The 23,884-nt window shown below is 45.6% G+C and overlaps 1 protein-coding gene across 3 annotated transcripts; it reads right to left on the reverse strand.

Annotated features, from left to right (window-relative positions):
* Window positions 1–491: 491 nt before the first annotated feature.
* ikbip (IKBKB interacting protein) lies at window positions 492–23,850 on the reverse strand. Of its 3 annotated transcripts, XR_011989268.1 has the most exons (4): window positions 22,985–23,850; window positions 20,537–20,654; window positions 16,547–19,467; window positions 10,364–16,511 (listed from the first exon to the last, which is right to left on the reverse strand). XR_011989268.1 is itself a non-coding variant. In XM_072709001.1 (3 exons), exons 1-3 carry the CDS (start codon window positions 23,206–23,208, stop codon window positions 1,508–1,510), a joined length of 1,071 nt encoding a protein of 356 aa, XP_072565102.1. In that variant the 5' UTR covers window positions 23,209–23,850; the 3' UTR covers window positions 492–1,507. The 3 variants fall into 3 exon arrangements, 2 of the variants coding, with proteins under 2 accessions (XP_072565102.1, XP_072565067.1); XM_072709001.1 differs by lacking the exons at window positions 10,364–16,511; window positions 16,547–19,467 and adding an exon at window positions 492–2,236; XM_072708966.1 differs by having other exon boundaries at window positions 10,364–19,467.
* Window positions 23,851–23,884: the final 34 nt, after the last annotated feature.

Consider the following 23,884-nt stretch of genomic DNA (forward strand, 5'->3'; position numbering starts at 1 on the left):
TGAAAGAGTATTATACTAAGGTCTCGTTACCCTCGCCTGGACTAGGGTCACCGGGGCCCCACCCTGGAGCCAGGCTTGGGGGAGGGGCCCGTTGGAGAGTACCTGTTGGTTGGGCTTTGGCTCGTGGGACCGGGCCGGGCCCGGCCCGAAAGGGTCAAATGGGACCGTCCCCAGGTGGGTCCACCACCCGCAAGGGGAATGTCAGTGGTTCGGTGCTATGTGAATTGGGTGGCAGCCAAGGGAGGCCCTGGTGGACCAATCCCTGGCTGACAAAACTGGGTGGCAGAGCATTTAGTGTAATAGCCCCTAAAATTTGCAATGTTCTTCCTCTCAGCCTTCTTGAGGAAAAATCTACTATCCATTTCTAACTCCTGTCAAAAACACATCTCTTCAACACATATTATTCGTCTTCTTGTTTGTAACTTGTACTGTTTTGTTAAATGTGATTTTGTTGAATTTGTAAAGTCTCCTTGAGTGTATGAAAGCCGCTATCGAAATAGAACTTTTATTATTATTATAAAATCCTGCAAATCTATCATATTAACTTTGTACTTTATTTTACACTAGTTAGTATTTGTAGCATTATTTATCATAAACAGGTGGATTCAATAACTCTTGCATCTGTTTCGTGAATTAAAAATTACTGTGCATTAGACTTTAAAAACCAATCCCATGTTCAAAAAGCATAGTGTTAAGAATAACTTCTGTAAGAAATAGCAGACTCATCTGAAAAAGACTAACAATGCTTCTATGGTAACATGCTCCATTTCCTGTTTTCTCATCTGTTATGTTCAGTGGAAAATATGAAAAGTAAATGCAAAGCACCCCCTACCTAAATAAACACCACAGAGGCTTATATTCCTATAAATAAAGAAAAAAACAGGCTCTTTAAACAAAGAGAAAGACAACTGATTGAAAAGTATATCAGTACATTAGAATTTCTCAATGAAGATACTCAAATACAGATACAAGACCTTTTAGTGTAACCAGCACAATTAATAAAATATCCATCCATTTTCCTATCCGGCAAGCTAGGGACCCAAGGCAGGACATAAGCCAGGATGGGGTGCCAACCCATCACAGAATTCCAAAATATCATTAAAAAAAAGAAATAAGGTATACTATTCTATTAAATACTTAGAAAATAACAAAAAATAACAAAGAAAGGCATTGAGTAACACATGTTAGTTCCTGGGCATGGAATGGCACACTTTAGTAGTCTTTCCACTTGTTCTGCAATTGTTTCCTCACATTATCTTAAGTTATATCAAATACCCGACTTCATCTAACATTTCTAAAGTAGCATTCAACTTTTTGGAAGTGCCTCGGTCCACATTGCTGGATACGAGAATTTTTATGGTACGCGGACTTCAATTTGAGTCCTTGACAATAGCATTTGATGTCATTGAAGGTTGCAGTCTGAGGAGATTCCCCTTCCTGCAGCCATCATTTGACGTCTCTCCATGGGTACGTAGCCGGACAGGTATCTGGCGGGGATTTTGTGGCTTTAGCTGGGCACCTGGGCAAGCAACTGCTCTGAGGCACTCAGACTCGTAAGGGCATCCCACAGCAGGGCGATGTCCCCCTCCCTGTGCCCCAGATCCTGGGCCAGGTGTCCAACGCGCAGGATCAGGTCGCTCAGTAGCGGCTCCAGCATGGCCAGCTCCCGGCGGATGGTGGCCACCTTGGGCTTCACGTCAGAGGCAAAGGTCACTGTCTTGAGCAGCCGGGCATGGCCATTCTCTAGGGCCAAGAGGCGGCCTGCTAGCTCACCATCTGCCGCCTCTAGCTTGGCTGCGCCCTGCCATAGTTTCTCTGCTGCCTGGCTGTTGCGCTCTGATAGGCCCCTCAGGGCCGACACCCGCTCGATGCTTCCCGCCAGCAGGTCACCGATCCGCTTGGCCATGGCCGTCTCTGCCCGCGCGACCCTCCCTTCCAGCACTGCCATGCGTGCCAGCAGGGCTTCCGTCTCCGCACCCAGGCCCGACATCCGCCTCATGTCTGTCCGCGCTGATGAGACCTGGGCTGCAGCATCCTTGGCCACGGTGGCTGTGCGTTCCTCCATGTGCCGCACGGCCCGCATTAGCTCCACCAAGTCCACCTGCAGCCCTTCCCGCTTCTCCACCACGGCCGCCTTCCATCTCTTCAGTTCCTCCACATCCACCTCTAGCTTCTCCACCTGAGCCTGTACCAGCTGGCCCTCCAGCCTCCCCAGCACATCTGGGAGGCTCTCAAACTGCACAGGATCAAACAGACATGCTGTTACTACATACCACAACCATGATGGCATCTCAGAGAACTCAAAATGTTAGTGGCCCCACCCTTCAAAATACATACAGCTTCGATATGGGGATGGTGTGTAGCTCTCTAGGTTAGGGCCTGTGATCAGACAGTTGCTGGTTCAAATCCTCTGCCCAGTGGTAACACTTTCCAGCCCTTGAGTGAGGCCTTTAACCCCAACTGCCTGCCTGCCCCTGCTTTCCAATCCTCAGTTGTATGTCACTTTGCACAAAATCATTTTCATACTTATATGTAAATATTATTAATTTCCCCGATGTGTGCGGTGTTCCTTTTCATACATTAAAATAACCCATTTCTCTAACTAGTGCTAGTGACACATGTTAAGCTTTAAGAGGCATTTGCTTATTTTTGCTTCACATTCAGTACATTTACATGCACACTAAGAAAAACCAATTATTCTGTGAGTCAATATTGTTCTACTTAAACTGACTTTTAAAGTGTATGTGAACATGAAATTGTACTAAATCAAATTTCTCTAAGATACCCAGATAATGCAATTGATAGTAAATTTACGTTCAATCGGACTCAAACTGGCCTAGGCGCTCTGCACATGCTTCAAAATTTCCCCCCAGCTTTGACTCGGAATTAACAGAAGAAGCCAGTACACAGAAGAAACAGGGGGCATAGCAGAGCTGTGTAAAGTGCTGTAAAGCTGTCCAATTCACCACTCAACTAAAGGGCGTTCTTTTCCACCACACTAGGTACCATACTTTTGGTACTTCAAGAACGTACTAAAGGTACAGTACTTCAAGTTGCTGGTTTTCCACTGGCATAAAAACTGGTACCGGTGCCAAGTGACATCACAGTGCGAATTGGGGTATTTTGCACTGAATCTGAAAAATGGCTAGAGTAGGACTGGATGACATGCAATATTAATACCAACATCGCATGTTATGCACATCTAGTTCTTGCATCGCTAGTCAGCTAGATTAAGATCAGGCCTTTTCTTACTTTCAATTTGGTACAGATATTATAGCACAGGCAGCTTAAGTCTCGCTAAGATCCCCAGTCTGCATGTACTCTGTGAAGATCACCACATCGTTAGTAAAGTCAAGATCAGTAAATCTTTCTGCACCAATGGATGCCGCACAGCTGCCGGACTCCACGACCCTGCCCAACACCCAGTCCATACAAGCGTTGAACAGAGTAAGAGCAAGAACACACCCCTGGAGAACCCCAGAATCAACTGGGAAGAACGTGGAGGTTCTCCCTCCACTTTGCACAGCACTCACAGTACCAGTGTACAGGCTGGCCATGATGTCCTGCAGCTTCGAGGGGATCCCGCGAAGTCTCAGGATGTCTCACAGGGCAATTTGATCAACTGAGGCAAATGCTTTATGAAAATCAACAAAGGCTGCAAAGAACCTATGCCGATATTTGCACTACCATTCAATGAGAATCCTCAGTGTCAGGATACGGTTGATGATAGACTTGTAGGCGTAAAACCAGACTGCTCCAGTTGCTGACAGGTGAGCAAGTGATCACGGATTCTGTTAAGAATGACCCTAGCAAGGACCTTACCCGGCACTGAAAGTAGTGTTATCCTCCTGTAGTTGCCGCAATCCAGGCAATTACCCTTTCCCTTTCTGATAGGGACTACAATTTCCGTTTTCCAGTCAGTTGGGATGATGTCAAAGATTGCCTGCAATGCAAGGACAGCCTTATCACCAGCCTGGAGAAGTTCACCCTGGATACCATAGATTCTTATGGCCTTCCCTACCCCCAGCTGATTCACCACCCGTGCAACCTCAGTGAGATTGTGTGGTTCACAGCTGATTAGAAGATCAGCCTTTAGAACAGTGGACCAGAGATGTCTAACGCCATTGCTGGTGGGTCTGCTTTAAACAACTGCTCAAAGTAGCTGGCCCAGTGGGTCTCAACTGCAGTGTCATCCGTAAGGACCGTTCCATCACCCAGCCTGACTGCAAGTCTCCAAGGAACAAATTCAAATTTGCGTAATGCTTCGATTCCTCTGTAAGCAGGATGTGGGTCACTAGACCACAGATGATGTGTCACCTGCTGACAGATTCATCTAACAAACGCCTCTTTATCTGCCCTCTGAACCCTCACAGCCGTCCTCCTAAGTTTCCAGTACAAACTGTTACCACCATGTTGTGTGCGCGACGAAGCACCTCCTTCTGGGAACATTGGCAACACCAACACAACCTTTGGCAACCTTCAAGGTCTCATCATGGAAGGTCTCCCACATCACATTAGACAGCAGTCACACCCAAGTCTGCAAGTTTTTCCACACAAACTGCATGCAAGCTCATCAGAAACAGCTTGATCTTGGAGCCAGGTTCAGCCTCATTTTCCTAGTAGGTGGTACCCTACTGGATCTAAGCTTAATCTTCAGAGTAGCAACAACAAGTATGTGGTCAGAATCCACAAAATGGGCACTTCCTGTGGGCAGCTGCAGCAGAGATACTCCCGCAGAGAGCAGAAGGTATCATGTCTGTTTATTCTGAGCTGTTGTGAGTTGTTTTACGGTGACTGGAGTGCCAATCCCGCCAAAAACATATACATTACTGTTCAAAAGTTTGGAGTCACTTAGAAACTTCCATTTTTCTCCATGAAAACATACACAAAATTACCTTAAATAGGAGATATAGCTTTATAAATATAAAATAGTCATTGACATATTGAAATTAAAATAGTTTGATCTTCAAACTCCATTTGCAGAAATTACAGCCTTATATACCTTGGGAATTTTAGATTTTCTCATTTTCTTTAGGCAATCTGATGAGATTTCACCCCATGTTTCCTGAATCATCTCCCACAGGTTGGATTGGCTTGATGGGCACTTCTTATACCATTTGGTCAATCTGCTCCCATAACAGCTCAATAGAGTCGAAGTCCGGTGACTGTGCTGGCCACTCCATTATACACAGAATACCAGCTGACTGCTTCTTTCATAAATAGTCCTTGCATAGCTTGAAACTGTGTTTGGGTCATTGTGCTGTTGTAGGATGAAATTGGCTCCAATCAAGTGCCATCCACGGGGTATGGCATGTCATTGCAAAATGGAGTGACAGCCTTTCTTCTTCTAGATCCCTACATATCTCCCACTTCACCATCACCAAAGCAGCTCTGGATCATCACATTGCCTACACCATGCTTTATAGTTGTCGTCAAGCACTCCTCCACCATCTTTTCATTTGATCTGTCTCTCACAAACATTGTTTTTTGTGATCCGAACACCTGAAGATTTGTCTATCCATAGAACTTTTTTCCAATCTTCCTCTGTCCGATGTCTGTATTTATTTGCCCATCTCAGTCTTTTCTTTTTCTTGGCCATTCTGAGATACGGCTTTTTCTTGGCCATTCTGAGATACGGCTTTTTCTTGGCCATTCTGAGATACGGCTTTTTCTTGGCCATTCTGAGATACGGCTTTTTCTTGGCCATTCTGAGATACGGCTTTTTCTTGGCCATTCTGAGATACGGCTTTTTCTTGGCCATTCTGAGATACGGCTTTTTCTTGGCCATTCTGAGATACGGCTTTTTCTTGGCCATTCTGAGATACGGCTTTTTCTTGGCCATTCTGAGATACGGCTTTTTCTTGGCCATTCTGAGATACGGCTTTTTCTTGGCCATTCTGAGATACGGCTTTTTCTTGGCCATTCTGAGATACGGCTTTTTCTTGGCCATTCTGAGATACGGCTTTTTCTTGGCCATTCTGAGATACGGCTTTTTCTTGGCCATTCTGAGATACGGCTTTTTCTTGGCCATTCTGCATAGAGGGCCAGCATCCTAGAGTAGCCTCTTCACTGAAGATATTGAGACTGGTCTTTTGCAGGTACTATTTAACGAAGCTACCAGTTGAAGACCTATGACTCGCTCAGTTGTGCACCAGGGCCTCCCTCTCCTCTTTCTGTTGTGGTTAGAGCCCATTTGTGCTGCTCTGTGAAGGAAGTAGTACACAGCATTGTATGTGATCTTCAGTTTCCTGGAAATTTCTTACATGGACTAGCCTTCGTTGCTCAGAACAAGAATAGACTGAGTTTCAGAAGAAAGTTATTTGTCTCTGACTATTTTGAGCTTGTAAACAAACCCACAATTGCTGATACTCCAGATACTCAACTAGTCCAAAGGACAGTTTTACTGCTTCTTTAATCAGCATTTCAATTTCCAACTGTGCTAACATAATTACAAAAGGGATTTATAATGATCAATTAACCTTTAAAAATGATAGACTTACATTAGCAAACACAACATTCCACTGGAACACAGGACTAATTGTTACTGACAATGGGCCTCTGTATACATATGTAGATATTCCATTAAAAAACAGCCATTTCCAGCTATGATAGTCATTTGCAACATTTCCAATGTCTACCCTGTATTTCTGATTTATTTTAATGGACAAAAGCAAGGAAATTTATAAGTAACCGCAAACCTTTGAACGGTAGTGAATGATGTAGCATTTCCATGTCAGCAACAGGGAAAACTAGTGAAAACAGCTCCTCCATATTCACCATGTTACCATAAATACTGACTACTTCTGTGTTGGGTGACCAGGTGACAAATCAGACAATGGGATGTTGTAACTATGGGGATCAAATCAGGGAAGGACCATGTTAAAACTTACAATATTTCCACAGTTACATCTTGTCCACTAAGTGGCAATGTTGCTTTTGTAGATGTTGAGTTAGAGTTTTAAGCGGAGACGACCAAGACGATTTCATGATAGAAATCTTGCGCGCGAGAGCAAGGATTATTCCCGGTGAAGGATGTAGTTCAGGTGTTCCGAGTTAAACTGAGAGACCATAAAGAGTGCTCTGCTTGTACCCAACTGCCCCTATGAAGTTGCAAGTCGGAGGTCTCACTGGAGTACAGATGGCCATGTGAGTTGCTGTTAAGCGTGATTATCGTATGGTGTGTGACGAGAGATAATGGCGGTGGCAGCCATGTGTGCCGGCACTGCTCCCTTTGATAGCCAAGCTCAAAATTGGGAGGAATATTGTGAGGTCCTTCACCACTTTTTTGATGCTAATGAGATTACAGATGCAAGTCACCAGAAAGCCATTCTACTCAATTCATTCAGCAGTCAGACATGTAGCCTAATGAGGAACCAAGGCAGCCCCGATAAACCAGGTGACAAGCTGGTTAGGCTGTTAAAACATCACTTCAATCCGAAACCCAGCGAAATTGTGCAGCGCTTCAAATTCAAATTGAGAATCAGGAAGCATGGAGAAACTGTTATGGAGTATGTAGCTGTTTTGAGGAAACTGCCACAAGATTGAAACTATGGAGATAAATTATCAGAAATACTATGGGATAGGCTGGTGTGTGGATAGATGCTATGGGATAGGTGTAGGGCTGGTGTGTGGAATTGGAGACGACCGTACAGAGGCAGCTGTTAGCAGAGCCAGACTGGACTTTCGACAAGGCATTGAAGGCCCAGGTGATTAAGAATCGGCTCCCTCACACATGAGGACATAGCAATCAGTGTACAGGATGTCAACGAAACAAGCCCCCGTTGGGCAGCAGCACCAGCCGATAGAATGGTACAGGTGAGCTAGTGAACAGCACAGGCCTGGAAACTGTAAGTTTATTAACCCTTAGGAGTCTGAAGGTGATTTGGAGCCCTGAAGAGATTCTGACATGTCCTGACATTTGTGTATTTTTTCAGTTACTTATAAACATATAAATGTATAAAGTCTGATAACATTGTAACTGGGCTACAATAATATATGAGCAGCATGTATGTACAAGTCGTTATATTGGAGAAAAAAACAGTTATGCGTGATTATTGAAAACAACAAAAAAATAAGTCACTGAAATCAGACCACAAAACACATTCATGACATTTGTGTACAAGACTTTTGTGACCTGGATCTTGTAGTGTAGAGGTTTTACTTCAAAATGATGTGACAATCATCTCACTCACTCATTTACAGAAAACAATACATTCATTTAAATTTTCTAAGACACTTTTTGTTTGGAAAGGCCATATGCGAGGAGGTGGGAATGCTCATGAATAATGCTGTAGTTCACACCAGAGAAGACAAAGACCTGCATAATGAGCTGTATAATTACCCCTTTCAGTCAGGTATGGGACAGAGGAAAGTGCTACAAGAAAATAATTTGAGGACAGAAACATATTTCTTGGTTTGTGGTTTATTTAGCATGCATGTCCCGATGTGAGGTGCTGGTGAAGGCAAGGGTGATGCAGACACATTCCTAAAAACAAATAAATAAAAAAATGTTAGCATCTCAAACATTTACACCCAAAATGTTTGTGCTAAATAACATTACCGATAGCAGTATTATAGGCTAACCAAAACGGAGCCAAATATATATTAGCAAACATAATCTAAAGCTATCCAAAACGAGGTGAAATACATTAGAACATTTACAAACATCTGTAAACTCCATAAGGCATTATCTTAGCCACCAGGAAACAACATGTTTGCTACATAAGGCAGCATGTTAGCAGAGTTATCTACATGCTACACTAACCTATGTAAATGGCATTGAAAGCCAATGTTTCACATAAGCTGACAAAAGCTAGCTGAAGTGAGGAAAATATTTACTAATATTAGTTTAATATTATCAGAATAAGAGTTATATAAGACTTAATAACTTACCCCAGGGCTGTCAAGTTTTGAAGACAGGCAAGAGTGACATTCCACAGGATGCCTTTTCATTGGTTGTTGTGTTGTATTTTACCCAGATACAATAGTACTATTTTCTGATTGGCTATTGTGTAGGCCCTTTCTTTTTTTTTGATTGGCTGGTAAGTGACAGGCTCTTGGGGCAAATCTTGTCCGACTTCAACGTCATGAAAGAGGCGTGTTTCCGACGGGAAGCGACGTTTTTCTTGACGTTTCGTGACGTTTTCATCCGAGTTCCGACTTGGAGAGAAATAGTCGAACGCACCATAATGTCACTCAACTCAGAATTTCCGAGATCCGAGAGAAAAACGAACGCACCATTAGACTATGTGTTTTTAAGCCGGGGGGCGTGGCCTTGTACGCATGCTGCCCGGACTGTTTTCCGTGTGAATGGCTGTGGGCGTGCCCTGCCTCGGGTCATTAGCAGATAATGAAGTGCGACAGAAATTCTGTGCCTCTCCTTGGTTTCACATGGATTACATAAACTGAAAATATTTATTTTTCATTTAAATTGCTTTATTTAAAAGTAGACACTTTAAGCTTTCTATAGATATATTTCTCATGTTTGTCTGTGCAGTATTCGCGGAGTTTCAGTTCATTTTAGTGACGTGTTTCAAAAAGATTTTCACGGAGACTGAGACGGCTGAAAGCGCACCCTGTTTATTTTCATTATTGTACAAAAGCACAATGTTTCGTGGATATTGTGAGTATACATGAATAAAAGTAGACCATTTACAGATAAAAATTATGTACTACACTTACGTGTATGATCAAACATGACGACGCATTTTAAGTTCTTTTCACGGTTACCAGAAAAAAATGCAAGTGTCCCCGCCGGCGGGTCCGCCGACTCCTAAGGGTTAAAGAAACTTGTCACAAGTGTGGCAAAATTGGCCATATCCAGAAAAAGTGCAGGTCCAAAGGTTCAGCTATCACTTTTAAGGCTACTGGGGGAGGAGAAAATAGAGGACTTGGACACAGAGGAGGTCATGTTCACTTTGTACAAAATGGATGAAATAGACATACCAGTAGAAGAGCCATTTTTGGAGAAACTAATAGTTAATGATAAAAAGATACAGTCTGAAGTTGACTCTGGATGTGGGGTTACAGTGGTAAACCAGTCAGTGCACAAAACATCATGGGGAAAGAAAGTGCCAAAATTACAACCGTGCAGAGTGAGACTGAACTTATACAGGGCACAGAGTAAATGTGCTGGGAGCAGCTATGGATGGTCCAGGTGCAGCACCAAAAAGTCAGAAACAGACTTACCCCAGGTAGGCAGGTACTGGATGCGGAGGCTAGGCTTACAGTGTGCACCAGAAACCCAGATCTACCATGTCAGGCAAGAGAGCTTAGAGGAGGTACTGGGTAGATATGAGAAAGTTTTCAAGGATGAATGAGGTAGATTTAAAGCCCCCCCCCCCAAGCAAGCATTTAGATTAGATTAGATTAGATAGCACTTTATTAATCCCTCGGGAAGGTTCCTCCGGGAAATTTAGTTCCAAGGCTGCCGTCACTTCAGCGCCATCTTGCCATCAACCCGACCATACATTTACAAACATCACATTACAGGGGGTAGAAAGGTCAGGAAGACAGGGGAACAAGATTACGTGAGGAGAGTAGAGGTGAATAAAAAAAACAGCCCCCAGACTATACTCCAGTAGGGAGTACAATGTAGGAACAGAAAAAAAACACCTCAGCAACATAAGCACATAGTCACCACATCTTACAACATTAAAGTCGAGACTGGCAATAGGGGAGGGGAATGGGGAGGTGGAGGTAGTCCAGCATAGTCAAACATCAGTCTGATCCTGCAGCCAAACGACGCTGGGGGTATGAAGCGGCGAAGGCGTGGGATGGGGGTAGGGTGTCCTTGTGGTTGGGGGAGAGGAATGCAAGGGAGTCTCACTGCCTTGTTCTTCAGGGGGAGTTGCTGAGCTCAGCAGCGGCCTTGGCCAAGGCCCGTGCTGATTAGGGGGGAGCCAAAAGCAGATAGAATGGGGTTGTTTGGGTTTTCAGGCGAGACACTGTAATTTCGCAGCTCCTCTAATGTCCATGCTGGTCTCCGCCATCAAAAATCCTTTGCAGAGCCGTGAGCCTCTCCGTGATGTTATCAAATCTGCGGTCCATAGTCACGGTGATGTTATTAAATCTGCGGTCATTAGACACAGTGATGTTATCCAGTTTGCGATCTATAGCCAAAGTCTTGGCGCCAACAGCTCTGCCAAGTCCGTCAATCATCCCAGCATGCCTAGTTGGGCTTTGAGCGGCTGTCACCGTTTTCTTCAATTTCCGATAACTCAGGGCAATGCCTAATCCAATCAGCATCAGACCTGTAATCATGGTTCCGAATAGGTAAATGTCTTCGATGTCCTCCACGGAAAGAGCTGCCAGACACACAACCCTCCACTTCTCCCATCTGTCCATCGTGTAGCCAGCTGCGTATGTTCCTGCAGGACAGTCAGGTGCCCCTGAACCTGGGCTTCTCGTCGAGAAGATGGTGTCAATTGCGTTGCGTTGAGACCAGTTGATCAAATCCATAATTTCCTTAGTTTTGAAGAGCAGGGCTGAGAGAGTCTCTCAAGTATAGACAGTAAGACAGTAGACTGGACGAGACGAGAGGAGCAAAGCAGGGAAGATAAGGGGAGGGAGAGGGAGAGAAGTGCGTCCGCCTCCGCTGAGAGCAAAGAAAAGAAGGAAATGCGGACACGGATACAACCCCTAGGTTCTTTAAAGCCAGGCCTGTGTCATATTATGGTGCTGCAGTGGTGCTCTAATGGTTAGGGACCCACACTTGTAATTTGAAAGATTGCTGGTTCGAATCCCCAAAATGAGGGGTGCTGAATTAGCTACCCACTGCTATGTCATGATGTCACATATGAGGACACATTTTGTTGTTGTGCACTGTGTGCTGTGGTGTATCAACAATGATCACTGATCTTTAAATACTCCATTAGAGGAAGAGTTGAGGTGGAACTTGAACATCTTCTAGCCCAGGAGATAATTAAACCAGTGTAGCATGCAGAATGGGCAGCACCTGTGGTCCCAGTGTTAAAACCAGATTACTGTGTGGGGGCTACAAACTAACAGTAAATCAAGTATCCAACCTGGAACAGTACCACATTCCCAAAATCAAAGACCTCCTTACCAGTCTTTCAGGTGGACAAAAGTTCACTAGATAGCACCATATTCTCACATCACATGCCTGATGGAACACAGAAACCTACTGGAATCCCCTCACAAACGCTGAATGTGGCAGAGAAAAATTACTCACAACTGGATAAGGATGGTTTAGCAGTGATGTTTGGAATAAAACGCTTCCAGCAGTACATTTATGGGCATAAGTTCCCTATAGTGACAGATCACAAGCCTTTATTATCAATTTCAGCCAGATTCGAGCAATTACAATCGGCCTCTCCTAGGATACAGAGGTGGGCTGTCATTTTAAGGGCCTTTAATGGACTGACTAAGATCCTGTTCTCTCACATGTCCAAGGGATGGTTCACAAGGGCTGGTCATCAGGAAAACATGGGATGGAAATAGCTCCTTATGAGGTGAGGAAACATGAACTCAGCATTCCAAATGGTTTTGTGTTGTGGAGATCAAGAATAATTGTGCCAAAACCAGGGCAGGGAAATGTCTTGAGACTATTCCACCAGTGTCATCCAGGAGCGTCCCGAATGAAGGCTTTAGCTAGGAGTTATGTGTGGTGGCCAAAGATGGACAAAGACTTGGAGGATATTGTAAAGAACTGCCCAACCTGTCAGGAACAATCTTGCACCAGCTCCACTGCACCCCTGGGACTGGCCTGGCAAGCACTGGAGCCGGATTCATGTAGATTCATGTCCATTTATGGACATTTATATGCTCATAGATGTACATTCAAAACGGATTAATGTGCATCCAGTGAGCTCCGCAACCGCAGCAGCCACAACTGAATGCCTACACACCAGTTTTAGTAACCATGGACTGCCTGAGTTGTTGGTTTCTGATAATGGCACAGAGATCAAAGACTTCCTGAGGAAGAATGGTATCTGTCATGTGACATTCAAAAGCATGATGAGAAAATGCCCAGAAGGAACCCTGACAACCAAGGTAGCCCGAGTGTTATTCAGTTATCGAGTGACCCCTCACAGTACAACATGCTTATCCCAAACCGAGCTGCTACTTGGGCGGAAGTTATGTTGCACTCTGGATTCACCAAGACCTGGCCAAGAAAGTACAAAACAAAAAACCAAAAAAGACAAATAATAGACCACAACAAAAGGGTAGTGGGATGTTGGTTCAAAACAGGAGATTCATGCTCACCAATGAGAAACAGTGAGAAACTGCCTGCTCTTCCTGCTCAGCGCAGCTGCGGCAAAGGAAGAGCCATGGTTGGAAGTTGAGGAGGTGGTGCTCAGTGGTGACAAGTCGGAAAAGCCAACCACCACAAAGACTGTAGAAACTAGAGAGACCGCTCAAAGAACACTGATACAGACCACTCCAGTGAGGAGGTCAAAAAGAAACTAAGATGCCTGGTTATCTGAAAGACTTCCAGCTGAACTAAAGAGAGGTAGTTAAACTGTGGTAATACGATGTGTTTAGTGTTCATTAGTAAATGAAAAAAATTGTAATAAGGAAAAATGGTGTTAGAATGTTCCTTTATTGTCTACTTATTAGAATCCACTTAAGGGGAGAGGGATGTTGAAACTGTGGAAATATTGTAAGTTTTATATTGTCCAGTAGGTGGCAATGATTCTGTAGATGTTGTGTTTAGTGTTCCGAGTTGAACTGGGAGACAAAAAAAAGAGTGCTGTGCTTCTACCCAACTGCCCCTATGAAGTTACTACAGGTCAAGTGATCAGTAAGGATCAATTAGGACACTTTTAGAGTATGTGTTTTCATAAGTCTCCATTTTGACTCATCCACACTGCAAACCTAAAATGTAGTTTCCAGAAATATACAGCTCTGAGACCAAGGTGAAAAGTCTCCATTTTTGGGGGGTAGTGTGGACAAAAGGCAAAAATGGAGACTAATATGCCTATGCAAATCAGAAAGAGATACAACTTCTGCCGCATTAGATAAATTGTATTTGAAGTGTTTTACCTGACTAGCTAACAGAAGGTATTATGCATGGATTTAGCAGTTGTTTACCATCAAGGCTCAATAAATGGATGGTGTTGTGAGGTTATAACTGTTTTCTATCACAAAACTTTGCAACGTTGCATAAACAGTTTGTTGGTACCCTATATACAGGCAAAATAATAGGTTTTGTGTGCATCAGATATATCAGTAAACACACAGGGTAAGCAAGATACATATTGTTTTTCAGTCCCCGATGCTTATTTCTAATATTCACTGAACTGTCAGTGCTGTCACTTTAGTTTCACACCCCCTTTTGAAATTGCAGTGCTGACATTTCAGGGACTCCCCATGCCTGCATTCCCACTTGCATCCCCCTCCTACTTATGCTGCCATAGCCTTAACTGCCAGCGGTTACATATTGCACTCACCTAACTGTTTGCACTACCTCTAGTCTCCCCTACTTCAACTAATTGCACATTTTATTTCCGCTACCCCTCCTGGGCTGTGCTGCCTGGAGACACCAAATTATTAAGATATTCTGCCTACCCTGCTGCCTACAACGGCAGCACTTCCTGCAATGCCCTTCCGGCCTGCTCACTCTTCTGCCTGTGGCATCTTTCCAGCCTGCTCACTCTTCTGCCTGTGGCATCTTTCCAGCCTGCTCACCCTTCTCCCTGCGACGCCCTTCCGGCCTGCTCGCCCTTCTGCCTGTGGCATCTTTCCAGCCTGCTCACCCTTCTCCCTGCGACGCCCTTCCGGCCTGTTGCCCTTCTGCCTGTGATGTCCTTCTGGCCTGCTCGCCCTTCTGCCTGTGGCGTCTTTCCGGCCTGCTCGCCCTTCTGCCTGTGATGCCCTTCCGGCCTGCTCGCCCTTCTGCCTGTGATGTCCTTCCGGCCTGCTCGTCCTTCTGCCTGTGGCGTCTTTCCGGCCTGCTCGCCCTTCTCCCTGCGACGCCCTTCCGGGCTGCTCGCCCTTCTGCCTGTGATGTCCTTCTGGCCTGCTCGCCCTTCTGCCTGTGGCGTCTTTCCGGCCTGCTCGCCCTTCTGCCTGTGATGCCCTTCCGGCCTGCTCGCCCTTCTGCCTGTGATGTCCTTCCGGCCTGCTCGTCCTTCTGCCTGTGGCGTCTTTCCGGCCTGCTCGCCCTTCTGCCTGTGATGTCCTTCCGGCTTGCTCGCCCTTCTGCCTGTGATGTCCTTCCGGCCTGCTCGCCCTTCTGCCTGTGGCGTCTTTCCGGCCTGTTCGCCCTTCGGCCTGCTCGCCCTTCTGCCTGTAATATTCTTCCGGCCTGCTCGCCCTTCTGCCTGTGATGTCCTTCCGGCCTGCTCGCCCTTCTCCCTGCTTGCCCTTCCAGCCTGCTCGCCCTTCTCCCTTATACGCCCTTCCGGCCTGCTTGCCCTTCTGCCTGTGGCGTCTTTCCGGCCTGCTCGCCCTTCTCCCTGTGACGCCCTTCCAGCCTGCTTGCCCTTCTGTCTGTGGCGTCTTTCCAGCCTGCTTGCCCTTCTGCCTGTGGCGTCTTTCCGGCCTGCTCGCCCTTCTCCCTGTGACGCCCTTCCGGCCTGCTCGTCCTTCTGCCTGTGGCGTCTTTCAGGCCTGCTCGCCCTTCTGCCTGTGATGTCCTTCCGGCCTGCTCACCCTTCTGCCTGTGATGTCGTTCCGGCCTGCTCGTCCTTCTACCTGTGGCGTCTTTCCGGCCTGTTCGCCCTTCCGGCCTGCTCGCCCTTCTGCCTGTGACGTTCTTCCGTCCTGCTCGCCCTTCTGCCTGTGGCGTCTTTCCAGCCTGCTCGCCCTTCTCCCTGTGACACCCTTACGGCCTGCTCGCCCTTCTGCCTGTGGCGTCTTTCCGGCCTGCTCGCCCTTCTGCCTGTGATGCCATTCCGGCCTGCTCACCCTTCTCCCTGTGAAGCCCTTCCGACCTGCTCGCCCTTCTCCCTGTGACGCCTTTCCGGCCTGCTTGCCCTTCTCCCTGTGACGCCCTTCCGGCCTGCTTGCCCTTCTCCCTGTGACGCCCTTCCGGCCTGCTTGCCCTTCCAGCCTGCTCACCCTTCTGCCTGTGGCGTCTTTCCGGCCTGCTTGCCCTTCTGCCTGTGACGTCTTTTCGGCCTGCTCGCTCTTCTGCCTGTGATGCCATTCCGGCCTGCTCGCCCTTCTCCCTGTGACGCCCTTCCGGCCTGCTCGCCCTTCTGCCTGTGGCGTCTTTCCGGCCTGCTTGCCCTTCTGCCTGTGGCGTCTTTCCAGCCTGCTTGCCCTTCTGCCTGTGGCGTCTTTTCGGCCTGCTCGCCCTTCTGCCTGTGACGCCCTTCCGGCCTGCTCGCCCTTCTGCCTGTGACGTCTTTCCGGCCTGCTCGCCCTTCCAGCCTGCTCGCCCTTCTGCCTGTGGCGTCTTTCCGGCTTGTTCACCCTTCTGCCTGTGATGCCCTTCCGGCCTGCTCGCCCTTCTGCCTGTGACGCCCTTCCTGCCTTCTTGCCCTTCTGCCTGTGACGCCCTTCCGGCCTTCTCGCCCTTCTGCCTGTGACGCCCTTCCGGCCTGCTCGCCCTTCTGCCTGTGACGCCCTTTCTGGCCTGCTCGCCCTTTTGCCTGTGGCGTCTTTCCGGCCTGTTCGCCCTTCCGGCCTGCTCGCCCTTCTGCCTCTGACGCTTCCCCTGCTCCTCCCAAGGTTTCTTCCTTCTAGGGAGTTTTTCCTTGCCACTGTTGCCTATGGCTTATCGTGCATTCCATTTGCCTCGGATTCCGATTTTCGGAATCCGAGATTACGTCACATCCGGTAAAAACTCGGAAAAACCGAGTTGGATACGTTCCATTTGCCAAAGAAGTAGCAATACCATCGACCCATATGAAAAAGCAAGATTTTTTGCTTAGCCGGACAACTTGTCGGATTTAAGGTACCTCAGTTTAAATGGCCTTTATTTTCGTTCACTTACAATTAGCCCGAACTACCTTAAATCCGACAAATAATCCGACTAATCATGAAATCCAATTCTAGACCGGTTAATTGGTAGCCATTGTTAGCCATATCACTTGATAACACATTACGCGCGGTGCTTCACGTATAAAACTCCGTAGCAACACGTCCACAGATAAGTTGGACGGTATAGTGTGTGCGACCGATTTAATGAGCCAGAAATGAGAAGTAGTGCTTAAACAGGATAAAACTACAACTTTCCCTTCTGTTGATAAAGGGCGCAGCCATCTTCGATTCTGAACTCGGGATCCTCTGCGTTATCCGAGATCATTCTCGGATCTCCGAGAAACGGGAGCGCGCATGTCGTCACTTCCGGCTTTGAAACTCGGAATCCAACTCGGAATCCGAGTTCCCAGGGCAAATGGAACGCACCATTACTCACTAGGGGCTTTGGGCAGGGATGCTGTAAAGCGCTTTAAGACAATGTAATGTTGTACAAATGCGGCATACAAATAAAATTGAATTGAAAAAAAATGTAATTCTTGATACAGTAATGTAGGCTTGCTCATTAACAGAAAGCGATATCAGCTGACTGAAAACAATATGAAAAAAAGAACTTGGTTGTTAGTTGTTAAAATCAAACAAGAAATACAAACCCAATAATTTCTAAAAGCATCTTCTATACAATACAAATAGTATGTTTTCGATAGGTTGGGGGAAGGAGAGCGAGGTAGCTGTACACATGGGCTCGCTCACTGGCAGTAGGATCAACAGAGTGAAAACAATGGAACAAATAACTCTCAGTTGTAATTTGTTCAAAAGCACCTGAAAACAATAATAAAAATACAAATATTAACTTTTAATAGCATTTTTTTATGTACAAATAGCTGTACGTTTACACGTTTTCGATAGGGGTTGAGGGTTTGGGGTTGGAGCGTCATCAGCTGCATGCCTAGGCTTATTTTGCTGGACCTGCGAACCCACTCCCGGACCGGAAATGGTTCTTATCTTGGGGACTTACTCTATATTGCACATGCTTCTGATTACTGCTCGGAAAACAAATACACTTAACTGGATGAAGCCGCACCCAACCACAGTGCTTAAATGGACTTTGTCAAGTATACATCAATGAGCACATAACAGCCCATTTACAACTTAAAATGGATATTTTTTCATCAGAGATTGTCACCTATTATTATGTACCTAAATGGCATATATAAGTATCTGTGTTCTCTATTTATTTTTGCATTTTCTATTGGGAGGCCAGGCTAAGGGTGTTGTTAAGGAATGTTCTGTTCTATGTTTGTGTTATTTTTTTTCTTATTGTCTTGTTTCAAAATGACAAAAAATATATTATGTTCAAAGCTAAACACACAGGAAGCACCCCTGGCCAGACAGAGTCAGTCAGACACTCATCTGACTGGAGGAACCCCAATCATGTCTTTATTAACTTCACTGCTGAAATCCCCCATCACAGGTTGGTGACAGAAACATCTGGGGGAAATGTAACATATATACGAGAGCAAACACACAATCAGCAGACCTTAAACACTCCACTTTAATGCCATAAATTCAGTTACTTCCACAGCACACTGCTGGTGCCAAACAAAAGCCTCCTATTCCCTTCCCAACCTTCCAATGATCTGAATTTTCTGTTTATTCAAATTAGCAACCAAGAACATTAGGTTATCCTCAGTACTTCTCCTTACACAGCTCAGCTTTGTGTTCCAGTTCTGCAGCTTCCTCGCATTGGGCGTGCTTGCCAGGCATCAAATCTCCTGGCTGTATGCTCAGATGCCTCCACTCTGCCGTTCTGCCCTCAGCAGTCCTGCAGGAGTCTTTTCTCACGTCCTCAACGATGACCAGTTCTTTAACCGTCCCGAGGGAGGCATTTTCCCCATCCAGTACCTTCTGCATCGCCAGGATCTCAGATGCCACTTTTGGCACATTCTGCTCCAGCTGCAGGACCTGCAGGGTGAGCTTTTGCGCCCTCTGATGGACACCAATCATGTTGGCTGAAAGGCGCAGGATGGAATGCACCGCCTCCTCAACAGCAGGCAGCTGGCCCTCGCACTGGCTCACACGGGGCACAAGTTCCTCCACCTTCCCCCACATCTCCACATCACGCCGGGCCAAGCCGCGCTGCCGCTCCTCCAGGTGGTGCATCCTCTGCATGTTCCACTCCACTCGCTCCCTGGCATGCAGGATGTCCTCCTCTTCGCTGCGCTCCAATGCCCGCATGTTCCTCTGCGTGCTCTCCTCTAACTCCTCCAGCCTCTCCTCCAAAGCCTGCAGCCGCGTATCTACCTCGTTCACGTGTTCTGCTGTCTGGGCGTGGGCAGCCCGCGTCTCCACCTTCAGGGCACCCACTTCCCCCACCACGTCTTCTAAACCATGCTGACGGGCTTCTGTCACGTTCTGGAAGTGCATGCTGAGAAGATGGACGCTGACTGTGTCTGAGCTCTCACCATTCTGTTCTGCCAGCACGGCCACACGCAGGCTGGAGATCTCCTTCTCCAGCTCACCCGCCCGCGACATGGAAGATAGCATTCCCAGAAGGTCATCTTCCACGAAGTCCAGCTGAACCCACAACATAAAATGGGAATTGTGTGTCTCACTCTGCATGCCCCCAAAGTTATGGCCACATAAACTCTAAAGAATACGGTAAAACTGAGGAGTACAGCAGGCCAATCAAAAACCATGAGCATCTAATCAGTACACTATAACACTTAATAAATGCTCATGTCTCCTTGCATTTTAGCTTGTTCTCAATAAAGATGCTCTTCTAGGGCCGTTCATAACTTGAAATGTTCGTAAGTCGCTATTCAACAATATTTTAAGGATACTCAAATCTGTCATTACTAGCCTTACGCTTTTCACCAACCAAGATGGATAAAGGATGCACAGAATATTTCACAATAAAAATTAAGTAAACTTTGATCTCAAGAGATCAAGTACAAAGAACTAGGATGCTGGGAGTCTGCATGCTATGCTGCTGTGCGCCAGCAGTAGTCGCCAGAATTCGTACTAGGCTGAATTGGCGCACAGAACAAAATTTGATTTTGTGGACAGGAAACGGGAGCCCAATGAACACAATTTGGAATTACAAGCTTTCAGACATATGACCGAAGAAGACTAAATTGAAACTTCATAAGCAGAGGAGCGCCTGTACTTTGCGGTCACCTACTGGATTGTACAGTAATGTGATGGAGCAAGGTTTTCTTCAGCGGAGCAATTAAAACTATTTGAAGCATAACTCTATACAGTCAAATTAAAACAGAGTTTAAAGTATTTAACTCATGCTTTTAGAAAAAAAAAATCACTGCTACCATAGAGACACGTAGCCAGGTAGTAAAATTACGAATTTTAACTGTCTTTAAAATTTGCTTCCGTCCACCAGTTGTTGAAACATAGAGAGGGGACCCCCACTCCCACTTAATAAATTGTTATTACTGTCAATGCGGCCGAAACACAGTTACGGTTTGGTGGATGAGAGAAGAGATGTGCTTTCCTCATTAGTATGAAATGACTGAGCCCATCAACCAAATTCAGTAAGTGCATTTAACATGGCCATGATTTGCGCTGCGGAGAAAATTTGCATGTTTGTCTGTTATCTTTGTTGGAAAGCACCATCGCTGAAGACACTCACCTTCTGTGAAATTCTACTGACTTCAACGTGCAATTCCTGGAAGTCTCCTGCCTTTCTGTTCACGAGTCTGTACTTTTCTTCAAGGTCGGAAAACCTTGAGTTTTGCTGCAAGATGATCCTTCCAAAAAATGAGACGTGACATTACTACATAACAATTTGGGCGTTTTAGATGATACGTGTTATCAAATATCATATGTACTGTGTAAAAGGAAATGTTTAAAATGATCTTCATGTTGATATAAAACCATAATTGTGTCAGAGTCTTGTCAGTTTAATCATTTCAAAACCTCTACTAAAGTCAACACAGTATTTGCAGCACACATATCGTGTGCTGCACTCGATCACTAGGCCACCTCAATGGCTAAGTAAAATTTCGCTGACTTTTTTTAAAAAAAATTTTAAACTAAGTGAATTTAGTAATTAAGCCAGCATCGAGAAACTCATCAAATAGGCCTACATAGAATGGCACCCCTGAGGACTTTTTGAGAACCAAAGTAGTATTCGTCTAGCCATCCGCAGAGATTTCAGTATCTTTTTGTAGAGCAGAAGAAATTCTTGCTAATTTTTGTTGTGTTACTCTAAATTGGTATGGTAGCCCGTTTCCGCCACCCGGAGGAAAAAAAAAACCCCATTTATCTCAGAACTCTGACTTAAGTCGGAATTCTGAGTTCTTTCTGTTTTTTAACTTTTCATTGAATGTTGAGTGCTGACTTAAATCCATTCACAAATGTGCATGTAACAGCAGACGTATACTTGGTCTTAACAGCATGGAGCACATAGCTGAGTATTTTAGTTGTGGTTTTACAAACAACCCAGCAAACATGCCCATTTGGGCCCTGCATGGGCAGGTGTGGGTCAGTGTGGGCAGGGCAAACCCACACTAATCCCAGGTGGGGCCCATGTGGGTTAGCCCATGCTGGGGCCTGCAGCAGTTTTGCCCTTTGGGGCCCCTATGTGGGTTTTCTGTAGGCTAACCCACTGTGGGCTTGCCCACCGAAAACCCACACAGCCCCCCTGTGAGTAAGCCCATGGAGGGCCTGCAGCAGTTTTGACAGCCCCTTTTTAATTAGAACTGCACACAGTCACCAAGGCAAGTAATTATTATAAATTATTATTAGTGATTAATTAAATTATTAATTATTTATTATTATCGACAGCAACATAGATAATAGTAATTATTATTGTTGTCGGTGATCATTATTATCAATAATAGTTTATTGTTATTGTTATTATTATTATTATTATTATTATTATCTAAAGCTGTGCGCCTCATTTTGGCTGTGGGTTAGAAAACAATCCCGTCATAGAGAGTGTTCTGGCCCTGCCATTTATTTTGTGTGGTCACTGGGGACACATTCCCTGCGATCTCGAGACAGGTGTTTCTAATCAGAAAGACCATTAGGAGAGAAAGCGAAAGCTAATTAAAACAATTATTGATTATCCCTTGATATCCCCATTTAAAGGCACTCCCTGTGAGCATGCGTGTTCAATGCGTATCCGCCCAATGTGCCCACAGTGTGTCCACAGGGGAATGTATGTAAATGGACTGCATTTATATAGTGCTTTTCTACTCCTACGAGTGCTCAAAGCGCTTTACAGTTTATGCCTCACATTCACCATCCACACTCACATCATGCACCAATGGCAGAGGCTGCCATGCAAGGCGCCAACCTGCACACCGGGAGCAATTTGGTCTTCAGTGTCTTTCTCAAGGACACTTTGATGGGGTCAGGAGGAACCAGGGCTTGAACCTGCAACCCTCCAGTTGCCGAACGATAACACTACCTCCTGCGCCACCATCATGAAAATGCAGGGCATGTATGTGTAGGTAACTGATCAGCTATACTGATCTATGCTTCTGTCCAGCACGGAAAACCATATCTGCATCATCTTTCTCTACACGGCACCCTCTTAACTATAAAGCTCCCGTTCTCTCGCTTATAGGGTCAAGGGTCATTGAACCATCCAATCAGAGTCAGAGATAAAAAGTTAGAATTCCGACTTAATAAGTCAGAATTCTGAGATAAATGGGGTTTTTTTCTCCTCCGGGTGGCGGAAACGGGCTTCCATAATATGGGCATATGTTCCAATGTTAAATTTTCTGGTTTTTGTTTTAGTCTGATTCATAAATATGTGGTAACGATATTTTGATACTTTGTAGTCATTGTTTGTTTGAGATGAACTTTATTAATTCCACGAAGGGAAATTTCGGCGGTAGAGCAGCAGTTATGGATTGGATCAAACAATACTACATAACATACGAGCACGGTACTAAGGAACATAAGTAAATTATTATAAATAAAATGTATAAACGATGTACTGTATACAACCAAAACAGCAGCCGAAATAAGGATAGTACCTACTGTACAAAGTGACGAATGCCAGAATATGCAAACACAGGTCTATGCCATGAGGATAGGTACTGCTGTATGAGAAAACTGCACTTACCATAAGAGTCCCAGGCAGACTACAGTGAAGAACAGACAGACACATGTTTTTATGTCTGGTGGGAAGGCAGATGATTTCTCGGCATCACCCGACGCAATCATCAGTTTGTCGCCCGCCGAATTCTCACTTTTATCGTAGGTCTGCTGTACAGTTTGATCCAACGCGGCATTATTATTTCCCTGCGACTGGATTTTCTTTCGTTGCTTCACTTCATTACCAGGCATTTTTGGGAAATACCTTTGCACCGTCTTGGCCTGTTTGTGGGAACTCCGGGAACTCGAAGAATGTCGCAGTCGTGCCCTTTGCCAAACTGACCCGAAGTTCAGTGGAAGTGACACAAATAAATCACGTGCACAACTATATTTTCTGTAATATTAAATCAATCCTTAAGAAAAAGGCGGAAAAGGAGGTCGTCCGGGACTGTATGAATAAATTTCCTCCGTGCCCCTGTATTCATGGCATTGAGAGCATTTCATTAATCTAATCTGTCCTGTTTCTAAGAAAGTTTTACTTCAGCCTTCGTCCGATTTATCCCGTGCACGACCGGGCAAACTCCCACAGGACCGAAAAAATCTTCAAAATTATTGAGTGCTAGTATCGAAGCTCTCATGCCAGCGTCATCAATACAGTCCACGTCCACTTCCCAGCCGGCCCTCCTTCATCCTCCGCCGCGATGACGGCGCTGCAATCCGACACCCGCGAGCAACGCCGGGAAGGCAGCGCTGGACGCGTCGGTATCCATTCCGCTCCGGCTTCCCTGCCATTACAGTCAACAGGAGAACCTTACGAGGCTGAAGTCTATTTATTCGCCAGCTTCTTCGTGAGAACCATTGATATTTTACATATATAAAACATCCGTAATGTACTTCCATGCAGCTGAACCGCACACAGGGTTTACTA

This window comes from Paramormyrops kingsleyae, chromosome 1 (assembly GCF_048594095.1).
Source record: "Paramormyrops kingsleyae isolate MSU_618 chromosome 1, PKINGS_0.4, whole genome shotgun sequence".
NCBI lineage: Eukaryota > Metazoa > Chordata > Actinopteri > Osteoglossiformes > Mormyridae > Paramormyrops > Paramormyrops kingsleyae.